Source organism: Phaenicophaeus curvirostris, chromosome 8 (assembly GCF_032191515.1).
Source record: "Phaenicophaeus curvirostris isolate KB17595 chromosome 8, BPBGC_Pcur_1.0, whole genome shotgun sequence".
NCBI lineage: Eukaryota > Metazoa > Chordata > Aves > Cuculiformes > Cuculidae > Phaenicophaeus > Phaenicophaeus curvirostris.
Window position 1 is genome coordinate 26382074 of NC_091399.1, and position 14582 is coordinate 26396655.

The 14582-nt window shown below is 41.2% G+C and overlaps 1 protein-coding gene across 1 annotated transcript in view; it reads left to right on the forward strand.

The window, feature by feature from the left end:
- The first annotated feature begins 7089 nt into the window (after window positions 1-7089).
- PIGK (phosphatidylinositol glycan anchor biosynthesis class K) overlaps window positions 7090-14582 on the forward strand; it is a 70629-nt gene continuing 63136 nt past the window's right edge. The window contains exons 1-3 of the mRNA XM_069862892.1: window positions 7090-7167; window positions 9074-9127; window positions 11373-11464. Coding sequence (XP_069718993.1) covers window positions 7093-7167; window positions 9074-9127; window positions 11373-11464 — 221 coding nt within the window. The 5' untranslated portion in view covers window positions 7090-7092. The remainder of the gene's footprint in view (window positions 7168-9073; window positions 9128-11372; window positions 11465-14582) is intronic.

The window sequence follows — 14582 nt, forward strand, 5'->3', positions numbered from 1 at the left end:
ACAAGACTATGCTTTTATAAATCATAACAAAATCTGGCTCCCAAGCTTTATGATTTCAATCCATGAAGTCATTCTAGCATTTTTACTTGGGAGCAGCTTCCAGTAAATATGCCCCAAGAAAAAGGTACTTTTAATTTCAAAGAGCATAGAGTTAGAATTTATAATATGTTGAAGGATACTCCATGCTTAGTTCAGAATGCGTACCTTCCACCTGATCCACAGCAGCTTTTACAATATCCTGCTAAATCATAGAACCACAGAATAATTTGGGTTGGAAGGGACCTTAAAGATCACCTAGTTCCAACCCCGCTGTGGGCAGGGACACCTCCCACAAATGAAGCTAAAGAAGGAACCAGGTGCCCTCCTTTACACAGTCTGAGTACTCCGGGAACTTATTAAGATTTGCTGATCCAGTGCCACTTTGGGTCACAGCCCAGCAGCTACTCTAAAAAGTACAAGTGGGCTTTTGTCTAAACATTTCTTGGGCTGTTTTGATCTCCTCTACCCCCTAACTCCTGGAAAAAATCTCCAAATAATCATGCATATTTACAAATTTAAAAATTAAATTATTCCTTCTGTTGAGAATATTTCTTTAAATTTCTTAATGGCCCATTTCTGGATTTGTCTTAAATTTGGCTTCTCAAGTGCAATCAGTTTGAATAACACTTCAGTACTCACCACACAGTGATCTACTAATGTCACTTGATCTGTTCAGGAGAAGAGGAGACCGAGGGGAGACCTCATTGCAGCCTACAGCTTCCTCACAAAGGGAGGAGGGACATGCTCTGATCTCTTCTCTCTGGTGACCAGTGATAGGACCCAAGGGAATGGCAGGAATGCCTTGGAAGTTTAGGTTGGATATTAGGAAAAGGTTCTTCACCCAGAGGGTGGTGGAGCACTGGAACAGCTCCCAGGGAAGCAGTCACAGCCCAAGCCTGACAATATTCCAGAATCATTTGGCCAAAGCCCTCAGGCACATGGTGCAAATTTTGGGGTTGTCCTCTGCAGAAACAGAAGTTGGACTCAATGATCCTTGTGGGCCCCTTCCAACTCAGGTCATTCTCTGATTCTCTACACAACCTAACCACTTAGTAGATACAGTTTTAGTCACTGTTCAAATATTTAATGTTAATCAATGTTATTGTGCCTCGTGTATGAGTAACCTTTACTAAAGTTGACTCAGTGCTTACTGTATATCTTAATTCTAATACAATTTTCATAACAATAGATCTAATACATTTTCAGGTAAGGCTGATGTGCATTCAGCCTTTCATTTTCAAAACTTCTGTGTTTGTTTTCTCATCCAGCTGATGAGTACTCCTTAATGGAGTAAAAAAGCCTTGCTTCATAATGAAGAAAATCACTTGGAAAACAAAAGGTTTAGAGTAGCAGGCTCTAGAGTAGTCTGAGAATACAGACAATTGCTTCAGGTGATGGATTGGGAGCTAAAATGAGTCAATAGGCAAGAAAGCCTTTTAGTTGAGTTAATTTAACCAGCAGAGCTGAGACCACTTCAGCTCATTCACTTCAGGGAGGTCTTTCCCCAGACATTCAGATACTTGGTGTGTTTGGGACACAACGGATTTATCACAGAGATATCAGAATTAGTAGTGGAATAAAAATTGTGACTTCTTAACGATTCAAAGACATGATGTGTTACACCCACTGCTTGAATCAAGAACAGAGCTATGGCTATAAACTTAGGTTTATTTAGGGCAATGTAATTAAGACTCTTTTCTTGTTCCTAATTTAGAAGCCCGTGAATTTTCTATTTGAGAATGAAACCTTTTGAAATATTAATGGAAAAACACAATGGAGAGGATAATTTTTAAAAGATAAAGGTTTTTTTCCACTGCTTTATTTTTCACATATTTTGCTATTTTAATAAATGAGAAAGTTTTGACAAGTTTTCAGCGTTTTCCATTGAGAAAAATACTGATACATTACAAAGGTAATGTGCATTCATATTTCAAGACTGCCATTACACCTAACAAACTATGGAAACAACTGGCCACTGTTTTCTCATATTTTGTTTTCTCATATTTTACTTATTTTATGAACATGATAAGCCGCTGGAAAGGTTTGTAACCTCACGTCTTCTGAAGATGAAATACTGGATTATTACACAAGTCAACATTATGGAAACTCTATGCCTGGTGATATTTGCATCATTAAAGACAGAACAGAACTGATGACAAGGTAAATGGTTAATTCACTAAGAACAAATGTCAACTGAATTTCCTTGTAGGTTTCAAGTTTTTTGCCCTTGTTCTATTCTGATCTCAAAACGCACTGTAAAAAATTATGTCTATAATCTCACTTTGTAAATAACAGTAAAAAAAGTTGTCTAGTTTGATTCTGATGCAGAAGTGAGCAACTTGATGCTAAGGATGAACAAACAGTACACTCTGGTGTGTTTAACCAGTGTTCAAAAAGAATCTATTGATAAACATGGTTCAGTACAATTGTTTCAGATCAAAGACATTAGAAACAAGTCTTCTGTCAAGTTATTTTTCCTTAGAAGTTCTGTATCTATTACTTTCACTATATTATTTTTGAATATTTCTTATCAGTATTCTTTTGCTATTGTAAATTTATTCCAAGTGCAAACATTCTGCAGTCGAGCCAGTTTTCCTCTCAGAGAAATGGAAAAAAACCTAAATGAGTAAGATCAATCATTAATTTTATTACTGTTGTTCATTCAGGCTCCATTTTTGAAGACACCCATTTTATCAGCACAGATACCAAGCTGCAGTAGACTTGTTTGGTTGGTACAAAACCCTCAAACAATATAAAAATTGGTGCTTTCTGATTTATTTAATGTGTTGTATTGACAGTCAAAATTAAGAAAGTAACATATCTGCATTTTTTTAGTGAGATAATACAGTTGAGCTATTCTTAATGATATTAAGAACCAGTCTTGTTGACTTATTTCACTCAAGAGTTGCTTTCTGTTTTTCTTTTTGAAGCACAATAAATACAGCCAAAGACATATTTCTTTATCTTCTGCAGTAGAACATTACAGTACATGCAAGTCTGATAAAAATAGGAAAAGAAACACAGAACAAGGATTGAGTGTATAGAAGAAGGAAGAGAGACACTGTGATACATGAAGGTAATATAATCAAGGTCAATATCAACAAAATTAAAGATAATTGGTGCATATAAAAAAAAAATTCTGGACAAAAGGTGTCAGGTAAGCTCTAGTAGGCACAAATCCCTGTTTGGGGAACTTATGGGGTTACATTTGGGATTGCTGCCCCTTCTCACAGGAAAGCTACGTTTGTTTGCTCCATGCTGAACAGGAGCAAGCTGTCAGATGGCTCTTAGAGGGCCATTTCACGAGGCTATAGATTATAGAATTAGGGCCTAAGCAATCTACTGGAGGATGAAAGAATCTGGAAGAGCACCAGGAAGTGCACCAGTGTGAATACCAGCTGCAGTTACAGCAGCTTTTTAAATAGTTGTTTTAATTAGAAATCATTTTAGGATACACATTCGCTGTCCTGTCTAATTACTCAGCATGAAGTACAAGAAACATTGTGGCAAAGGTCAAGCTAGAGAAATTCAGAGCATGACAAATACTTTGATTAGCATGAAAACAAAGCAGGGTGAGGAAACAGAAGCAGACAGCATAGAGCTTAATTTCTAGACAAAAAAATCCTGTGCAGGCACAGAAGCGAGCACCGAGTCTGTACTGAGAGCTGCCTAAGGCAATGAAGAAGAAAACAAAGGCAAAGCTTTAGGTACTATCTTACTGGGGGGGGAAAGAAGAGATACCACCTCCAGGAATAATGCCTGAAGCACTGGCACACTCTTGTGTGTCTGATGAATGCTAAAGCCCATGAAAGGCTGAGACAGTAAAGAAATAAAACCCAGAAGCAGCAGAAGAAAAAGAACCATTACAAAATACACTCAAGCAGGCTAAGGGAATCCAGAAGACAAACTCCAGACAAATCTAAAAAAATGAACTGTGCACTGTATTACGCAGCATATAAATCAGAGGGAATAATGGCCATTTTTTTTTAATATTCCAGTGAGCTTGTCCTGAGTCACTGCTGCCTCTGCCCTGGGATGGAAAGGTGGCAATATGACCTGAACACCTAAAATCAAAGTGCTGCACTTAAAGCGTGACTCTGGTTGATCCAAACATCACTCACACGCTGCAGGAGACAACCTGGGACACAAGACTGATGAGCTTGCAGCTAAACTTGCCTGTAGACTGCAGAACCAACTGCATATAACTCATGAGAAACAGCAGCAATATTGGCTGGACAAGTGTGCTTAAACTATTCTGACTATTGGTCAAATCCAGTATTTTAAATGTCTCATCCCCTACAAGTGATCTGTCATGTAAGGATAATTTGCTGCAGTTCTTAATTGCTCAGCACAAGTTGCAGATGTCTGTTTCTAGAGTCCGTAAGTGATAACTGATGTTTATATAATTCCAATGCTACATGGCAGAAATTTTGGTGGGTTTTTTTTCTACTACCTCTTTTCTTATATAGCAAATCATACACAGTGACCTTAAACCAATGTCATTAAAATTACGAACTCAGCTATTCCAGAGAATGACAAAATCGAGGTTACCTGTGACAAACTGCAGAAGGTTCGGGAGTTTTTAAGTAAACAGAAGGTTTTTTAAATTTTATTCACAGAAACCATGTTTTTTACTTCTCATGTCAGGAACGTTTCTTGGTAAGCTAAAGTTACCCTTTCATAACATTTGACCTAATTTTTCATGTGGTAGGAACATCAGGATTTATGCCTGGTTTAAAGATGCACGATCGGGATACAGGTGATGATATTATTTCTTTATGAAAAGCTGTTGACCAAAATGCATGATGACTATCTGTAGCTAAAGCAAAGAGCGAAGAGCTAAGCTTAAGAGAAAGAAATTCAGATGAAGAGTTGAGACCTCTTGTATTTGTCTTGCATTATCTGACTGACTCCATGTGGGTGAAAGGCATTGAGGAGCTATCAAAGTGCACGAAATCAACTCACCAGTTCATAAAACTGCACAAGGACCTGCTCTGAAAGGCAGCCACCTGTCCTTTAGAATTACTGACACATCTTGAACACTTCTGAGAATGATCAGACACCTGAGTGGAAGCATTTGAAAGGATAAGGAAAAAGCCTAAGCTTGGTCATAGTCTTAAATATAGTTTTCCGGAGCAAGAAGATAAACAGTGCAGTTTACAAGCAGGCACTAAGGGACATAAACACTCATGGCACTTCTCACTAGGTTCATAAAAAGACTGCACAAAAGATGTAGGCACGAAAGGGGCTGCTGGCTACAGTCTTTGAAAGGGAATAAGTTCACTAGCTTTAGGCACAAAAAGAAAAGGTGATCTCATCACAGGTGATTATTTTATCAAGGAAACCAATGATGCTTTCAAGCAGCCAATGTGATTTTATTGAAATTCCAACATCAATACATGGAAATATGCCTCTATCTGAGAAAGTCATTACTGATGACAAGTACATGGAGCAGGAAATAGCTTCCACGGTTCAGGGCAGATTCTGAATCTTCACTAATGGAGGCATCAGGCAATTGAACAAAGGTGTTGACAGGATGAGTTAGTGGAAATAAAAGAATCATACCAAGTGGTTCAATAGACTGAAATATAGATTTGATGATTCATCAACTCTGAGGGATGAATGTGCCAAAGGCAAGGCTACAGCAAGGCATCCTGGCATAGGATCTTCCGTCAGATCTCCCTCTGCTCCCCACCAAAGGCAGTGCCTCTGCCAGACAGCTCTGCCCTGCAGCCACCACAGCCACCCACAGGTCACCATGTCCCCATCCTGCTGGCAGGGGAGCTTCAGTTCAGTGCTTGGGCTGTATTTTTGGTAGCAGGCTGAGAGAAATGGCTGTTGCTACACTCTGGGAGCCTCCCCAGCCAAAAGTGAGATGCGAGGCCAGTGTTTTCTGCTGCCAGCAGCACCTGTCCAAGGGATGGATGGGGTCAGAGTAGGGCTATATGACACTTCACGATGGAGCCACAACGAACGTGTATGCAAAGACAATGGTGAGATCTGCCAGCACAACTGCTTCAGCTCTGTAGAAGAGTTCAGAGGGAGCTCTCCCAGGGCTGGTAAGGCTGGGGGAGCTCCAACAGGTGACTCGAGTGTCTGGCCTGGCTCAGAGCAGGGGCATTATAGAATCATAGAATGGTTTGGGCTGGAAGGGACCTTAAAGCATTCCCTGCCATAGGCAGGGGCACCTCCCACTGCATCAGGTTGCTCAAAGCCTCACCCACCCTGGCCTTGGACTCAAACGTGTATGCAAAGACAATGGTGAGATCTGCCAGCACGACTGCTTCAGCTCTGTAGAAGAGTTCAGAGGGAGCTCTCCCAGGGCTGGTAAGGCTGGGGGAGCTCCAACAGGTGACTCGAGTGTCTGGCCTGGCTCAGAGCACGGGCATTATAGAATCATAGAATGGTTTGGGCTGGAAGGGACCTTAAAGCATTCCCTGCCATAGGCAGGGACACCTCCCACTGCATCAGGTTGCTCAAAGCCTCACCCACCCTGGCCTTGGACTCTTCCAGGGATGGGGCAGCCACGACTTCTCTGGGCACCCTGAGCCAGGGCCTCCCTACCCTCATCGTGAAGAATTTTTTCCTTATGTCTAGCCTAAATCTGCCCCTCTCCAGTTTATAACCCCTGCCCTTCATCCTGCCACTACGAGCCTTTGTGCACAGCCCCTCCTCAGCTTTCCTGCAGCCCCTCTCAGCGCTGGGAGCTGCTCTGAGGCCTCCCCAGAGCCTCCTCTTCTCCAGGCTGAACAACCCCGACCCCGCCAGCCCGGCCTCCTGCGGGAGGCGCTGCAGTTAGTTACAAGACACCGAAACATACAAACCAGCTGCAGCAAACCCCATCAGTCCATTCTCACATACTGGGAGGCTGCTAGGAGGTCTACGATCTAACCTAAATCTCTCCTCTTTCAGGCTATTCCTGCTATCCCCAACCATTCCCGGCTCCGAGGGCCGAACCGCGGGGCCCACAGGGCCGAGCAGGCGGTGTCGCCGGTGCCGGTGGCCGCCCCGGCGCATGCGCGGCGGCCGCTCCGCTTCCGGCCCCGCGGGAAGATGGCGGCGCCCATGCCCGCCGCCGCCGCGCTGCTCCTGGGCTGCTGCGGGGCCGCGCTCGCCGCCGGCCTCCAGGTATGAAGGCGCGGGGGGCGGCGCCGGCGCGGCTGCAACGGGAGAGGCCCCAGGGGCGGCCGCACCGGGCCCGGCGATGGCTCCGTCCCAGGGCCCGTTCCCCCCCGCCGGCCCCGCCTCTTTCCCTGATGCCCCGCCCCTTTATCATAACCACGCCCCCTTCCGTACGACACCGATTTCCATCGTAGGCCCCGCCCCCTCTCCCCTCTGGCCCCGCCCCTTACGCTCCAGGCCCCGCCCCCCGCGCTATAAATGTCGCGACAGCAGCGGCTGGAGGGCGCTGTGTGGATTGTTCCAGGTGTTTGAAGCCTGATCTGGGAGTGGGGAGGTTTGGATTAGACGTTAGACCTTGCAGCAGCCTCCCAGTACTGAAAGGAGCTGTAGGAAACCAGGGGAGGGGTTCTTGATCTGAGAGTGCGGGAATGGGACGAGGGGAAGGGTTTTGAGCTAAAAGAGGGAGATTTGGGTGATATCTCAGGGAGAAATGTTTTCCTGTGAGGGTGGGGAGGCACCTGCACAGGCTGCCCAGGGAAGTCGTGGCTGCCCCATCCCTGGAGGGGTTCAAGGCCAGGTTGGATGGGGCTTGGAGCCCCTGATCCAGTGGGAGGTGTCCCTGCCCGTGGCAGGGTTGGAACTCGATGGGCTTTGAGGTCCTTTCCAACCCAAACCGTTCCATGATTGTATGGAAGTTAAAGTACAGCCCTGTTGTGTTAATACACCGCAGGTTTCTGAAATACGGTTTCACGTTGGCTGCACAACGTGCCTTCCCATCTGGTTTGTTCCTTTGCTGGCTGTGTTACGTGGGAGCAGTTTCTTAGGCTAAAAACCACAATGGGGTGTTGGGCACTTCCACTGGTGACCGAGCTGCCTGGGCTCACCTGGCCACGGTTGCCACCTGCCCTTCTTGCAGGTGGGGACATCCACACACAGCAGGACCTCGTGTGTTTTCCAAGTGGGAATCCTGCTTTATTGCAAGCTACAGCTGGGGTGTTGTTTGTGTTTGAATTCTGTTTTAGTTACAAACTGTTACACTTGAAATTAGTTACAAATAGGACAACAAAAGGGCAAATAGAAATATTTTGAGTCTTTGAGTTACCAGTTAACCTGCAAATTGTTTGCTGCTTGAAATGCAACATGCTTTATGTATATTTTAATGGATGTTTTTTCTTTTACTGTGTGTTTTGTGTGAGACCGTAGGCATCAGCCCAGCACGTCTCAGAGGGTTAACAAGGTCTGATTAAGAACCAGCAGGGCTGGATTCTCGTCCCCTGACAGCCTCATTCCCTTACCTCTGGGAAGTCTTATCCCCTCTCTGTGTCCTGATTTATTATTTATTATTATTTCTCTTTGTTAAAGAAAGAGGACCCTCTCCTCTGCAAAGCACAGTGGGAACTGTGGATAACAGAGGTTATAGAGAAGGCTGTAGTCATAGCTTCTGATTTTAGAAGATAAATGTAACCACCTTGGATTTGAAATGGGTTAAAATAGCAGATTCAGTGACCTGCTTTTGAAAAGATGAGAGGAACAATGTGAAAATGGAAATTAATTCAAGCCTCTTTTCTTGTTAAGGGAGAAACTGTAGGTCAGTAAATCATTTTGTTTTGTTCTTGGAGTGTCCTTTGCAATAGAGATGTGTGGGCTTTTTGTTTTAACTAAGCTGAAAGTGACTAATAGTTCGTTCTCCTTTGTTATTTAGTGAGTTTCAGGGGAAGATTTGGAGCAATTAGCTTGTACGAAATGCGCAAAATGGAGTAAGAAAAAGTACCTCTCTTGAAGCCTTTATAAGGTTTATTCAGTGTTATGGCCTGGTAAACGTATGCGTTGAACACTGCTGGGTGAAACAACAAAAATAGGAGCGGTCATTTCTTTCTTATTGCTGAAAGACAACATTTTCTCCATCTTTCAGGATCAAGCAGAGCAGTTCTTTAGAAGTGGACATACAAATAACTGGGCAGTTTTGGTAAGTGTGATCAAGGTTGTATTCTTCCAGGGCAGCTGACAATTTTTCATCAACAGGCCATAACTGCAACAGTCACTTAAGAATTCTGCTCATTTGAAGGATAAGGAAAAGTAAAAACTTGGAAATAAATAAGCTTGAAATTGTGCCTGCAAATTTATTACACTGTAATAATATTATCTTTTGAGTGTGATTTCATTTCAAGGACTCAAAACATCCAGCTATATGGCAGGATTCATAAAACAACAGTTCTGACAGCATTAAAGCAGTCAATGCTGCCATACTTCATATTGAATAAAAGTGTAATTCTGATATCAGGAGAGTAGATCTCTGTGACCAGAAAGGTACAGTTTATTTCTGAATTTTGTTCTTACTCAATCTGTTAACTTGTGATAACAGGCTTAGAATAAAATAAACCCAGGCAACATAATGTTTAGATCAACTGTTCTTATCCTGGTTGTTTTTTTTTTTCTTTGCTATGAATCTTCTCTTAGCTTTGAATCATGCTACACAATTGGTTCTTAATCACACTTCAGGTAGTAATGACTAATTTGTTTCAGAACACTGTTGTAATTAGTCAGTGGCAGCTGTTTGTTTTCCAGATACTAAAACTGAACAGTATAAAAGGAACAATAATTAAGTGAATTAGAAGGAATAATTTCTATATTCTGCAGTGTACAAACTCAGAACTATTAAAACCCCTCAAGTACTACTTTAATACTATTAACAAATGGGTGCTTTTATAAGTAATCATAAAAACACACAAAGAAGGTGGAAAATTAGGTCGAAGGAGCCGTGCTTTCTGTCCTCAACAGATTCTCTGCTGGTTATGTTTTTGTCAGGAGTTCATGGTTAAGCTATATAACAATTACTACTAATTTTTAAGCAGTAAAATAGGGAGGGTTGTACTGCTGTAGGGGCACTTCAGCACTGAGATCATACTGCAGTCCTACCTCGTCAGTAGTTTGAGTTGATATGCTGCAGTGTGAATAGTTAGATTTAAAGCACAGACATATCTTCCACTGTGCTGTAAGGGAGGTGATGGGGGAAAGGGGCTGCTCATAATAGCTTGGAATGTCACAGCTAGGTTGGCAACAGTTAGTTTTCAGAGTTTGAAACCTTGCTGACAGGCAAACATTCTCATGGACTGATTCCCGTGGGCTGTTTTGGAATTCCTAGCTGACAGGATGATCAAGACTCAAGACAATCCTTTCGGGCTGAATTGTTTTTATTATTTAAATTACTACTCATTTCTTTTTACGAAAAGGCTAGATAAAAAGTCGTTACACAGTGTAGCTTTACTTAAAGATGTTTCTATTTAAATTACGGCTGTACATTTAAAGCTGAAAAATTAAACTTTCTTAAATGCTTGTTCCTGCTTCTTTATTTTTATGGTTTTAAAGTCACCTCTTCTGAAATGCTTCTTCTTTTGTCTGTTTGAAAGGCTTGTAAAAGCGAAGGAAGTTTGTCTCCAAAGAATTGCTGTCCTTGGTGCAGAACAAAAGAAAAAGTAGTGAACTTAAGTTGCAAGGACGGCAATAAGGGTACTATGGAACTACAGCAGATTGCCTCTGAAGGGTTTTGGAATCTCATTGGTTTGAGGTTTTTGCTGACAGGTTAAGTAATATCTGACCAGGAGAACAGTTTAAGTAGCAGAATGGCTGATCCCCAACACTTTGCATGCTAGAAGAGTACAACCTGAACTCCCTTGAGGCTTTTGAGAATTGATATTCTGATTTTGTTTAGAGCTCACTTATCTCTTACTTCATCCTATATGACTCCTCAAATGCGAATGTCCTCAGTGTATTTTCCCTTTTGTGTGGCTTCTGCATGAATTCACTTATGCCTTTGTGCAAGAATACTCCCAGAATAGGTTTCCTGTTGGGATGAGTGCTCTTCCTTTGGTTTTAATTCTATTTGATATGGAGAAACCAAATGAAAAAATATAGCTTTTCCACTTGCTGTTGCTGAATTATTCCCTAAAGTGCCACCTAGTTGGGTGTTATATCATTTTTTTCATGAGTCAGTATGTTAAGAATATAGGAGTTTTAAACTTTTATTTTCAGCATTTGTTGCTTTGGTACAACAAAGATTTATGCAGTTTATATCACGCGTTTCTTGGTGTTCTTTCTAATTTGTGACTAGTTTGTTGATGCTTCTGTAATCACGGTCTTCTGATGCAATGTGCCAGGCCACTTTGTATCTTTTACAATATTTAATATGGTGTTTTTTTCCTTCAAAATTCAAGGTGTGTACATCTCGATTCTGGTTTAATTATCGTCATGTGGCGAATACTCTTTCAGTCTACAGAAGTGTCAAGAGACTGGGCATTCCTGATAGGTGAGGCAATCCTGGTGAATACAGTTCCTTGCAAATGTGCTATTACATTTCTGTTGTTGTTTGAAGCAGTATAAAAATACATTCCTCTTCGCAGTTTAACCGGATAAAAGTTAAAAGGAAGGGTGAGATTACATCAATGTATTGAAAAGTGTGGCAGTATTGTTCAAAAGGAAAAGCAACAGATTGTATAGTAAAGCTTCCTGTTGGAATAGGCTGAGGAACTATGTGGCCACTAAAATAACCACCTAGTAAATTGGTGTAAGCGTAGTGTGAAAATTGATAAATGCATTCAGTAATGACAGTTCTGCTCTGAGATACGGCTTTTGCTGTGCTTGAATTTCCTTTCACTGGGGAGACATTAGCAACCCTAATTGCATTAAAATCTAAGAATCCCACATCTGAAACTACTCTGAAAGTCTCTAAACTAAAGACTTCACACAAAGCAGCTCCTACGTATCTAAAGTAGCCTTGAAAAATACGTTTTTGCATGATGTTTTTAGAGAAACCAGAAGCTTTTTCTATATAAATTATGCTTCTCTAGGATAGCAGCACGGTTAAAATAGTAGACCTTCTTTGGCAACAGGATTAACAAAGTGAACACGCTGTTTTGAAGTGTCTTTTCATTGGGTTCCTAGTGGAAGTTCTAGGAGCATTGGCACAGTTCCATCCAGCTGTTTTGGAATGCAATTTACTTGTAAGAGAACTGTGGAAGTGAATTTTCGAGGCTGGCATCCATTGAGTAATAGGCTATATGTACCCATAGACTCCTATGGAAGTCCTGGTGGTCCTGATTTTTAATGTTGGTTTAGAGAACTGGTAGATTCTCCAGCATGTCTGCCTAAAGAAGTATGGCCCATTCCATCATTGCAAAATGCATCTTCTGCTGGATTAGGTTTGTATGGCCTTTTTTTTTTTTTGTTGTCCAAGTCCAAAACTGTAGTATCTGGAGTCCCCACTTAGCTTTCACTCTGTGAACGCAGCGGCAGCATCATGCTGTTCCTTGTGTTTATTTTAAAAAAGAGGGACTTCTCTGCTTTTGAAAGAGTATGTTGAAACCTATCTTTGGAAGCTTTTCAGAGCTGTAAATCCAAGGGAAAGTACTTCCCAGGCATTGTGGGCTGAAAGCCACTGAAATATGGTATTTTTTTCTTTGACATCTAATTCAGAATCATCCGTCTTCCCTGTACAGCCTTTGAAGCACAGGCACCCTAGGCAGTGCCTTAGAAATTCTTTCACTAGTTTTATCCTCACCTGAGGACTTTAATCTTCTCTGAATCCATCCATCATCACCATTGAAGTCAGAATAGTTGGCCGTTTTAGGAACACCGCGAAAGCAATAGCATGGCTGGAGATTTCTGTTGCTCAATAGCCTGATCCATTTCTTATTCATACCCAAGAATCTGGAAATGTAGCTCAAAAAAACCAACAATGCTTTAGATTAAGGTCAAGAATAAGACAGTGTAGAAGACTTACAGAGGGAGAGCCTATTTTTTCCCATTTGCATTGGTAAGACTTAAAAAAAAAAATCACATATTAAACATTTATCACGATTATATCATGTATATATATGTATATATGTATGGAAATTACATTTATCAATAACATTGATCATTATTCTTAGAGTTAGTTTTTTTGGAGGGGTTTGTGCATAGCTTCAGTTTGAATGGAAGTGTGTCAATATAGTGCTTTAAGTAGCTTTGTCACCCAATAACAGAACTCATTAGGAAAATGATTTGTGGTTTATGACTAAGTTGCTCTGATCTGTTGACAAATGAGCACAGTGCTTCAATTTGTAACTGAAAGGTTTTGCTGAAATAAAACAAGGGCAAAAGGAATACAGAAATTCTTTTTTGATTCTTGCGATCATTATACAGGATAATTTTTACATAATGAAAATAGTATTGATGTAATATGTGGTTAGATTACTTTGGTTTAACAGTTCAGCTGCAAATTAACACTGAGGCTGTTTTGTTGTGTGTGAGAACCACTTGTACACTACACTTTTAAGAATGCCATACAGTGTACAAACTTTGCATGCTGTTGCTCGCCTGTCTGTTCTATCGCTGTGCACAACCTGTTACTGAGTGATGTGTAATTATTCCTTTTTTTTATTTCTAATAGACACATTCCTAGCAAAAATACTGTGCTAAACTTTAGGCTTAGCGATGGCTTAGTCTGGAATATTTTCCTCTGAGTGCAATACCAAATACATGTGTACACTCTGCTATCTCAGTAAACCTGCAAGGTATATATTCAACTCTTGCTTCCTACTAAGTCATTTTCAATAGTTATATACTGTTGTGCATTTGTGGAGAGATAGAAAATCTCCTCCTCTGGCTTCTGTCATTACAGCTTCATATTTATGCCAGCATTTTATTCCCATTGAAATAATTTACTTTGATTATTTTTGAGGATTTATGCTTATGAGATGTTGGACAGCATTTCTGTCTTTCTCTTTTTTGTGTAGTTTATTAGCACTTGATAAAGAATAACTTTACTTAAAGTGCTCACGCAAACAAGTACAGGCATGGTGTTTAAATATCTGGACACAGTTTAATTTAAAACTTCTTGCCTGAGAGTCTGAATTAGCAGTGTTATTTGCAGGATGCAGAGCTTTCCTTTTCTAAATATTGCTTGGGAGAACACAGACATCACGCTCTGGGACAAACTAGATCTAAGATAGGGTTATCCAAGGAAAGGACTGATGTCACCTTGTCCAGGCATCTCTGACACGTTCTTCCTATTGCTAACAGTCTCCAGTGACTACTTGTTATTTCATATTTTGACCCTAACCTGACCCTGCCAGGTGAAATACAGATCTTTGGCTGCATGCAAGGTGGAACAGCTTTATAATATACTGTTGTGTTGGGTTTTTTTTCTTGGTACTGTGAAATGCTGGGTTAGTTTTTTTTTCTTGCTGTTATGAAGAAGACAGAATGTTTGATGTCAGCCCACTTGTATTCCTCAGGAAAATTCCATTAGCACAGATAATCACACAGTAGTGTATCAGATGTAGTAGAGTGAGAAGTGTTCAGGAGCTCCTGAAATGTAATTAAAAATTGTCATAATGTTTTTAATTGATCTTTCTGAGGAGGTGCAAACAAGCTGGAATTTGTTC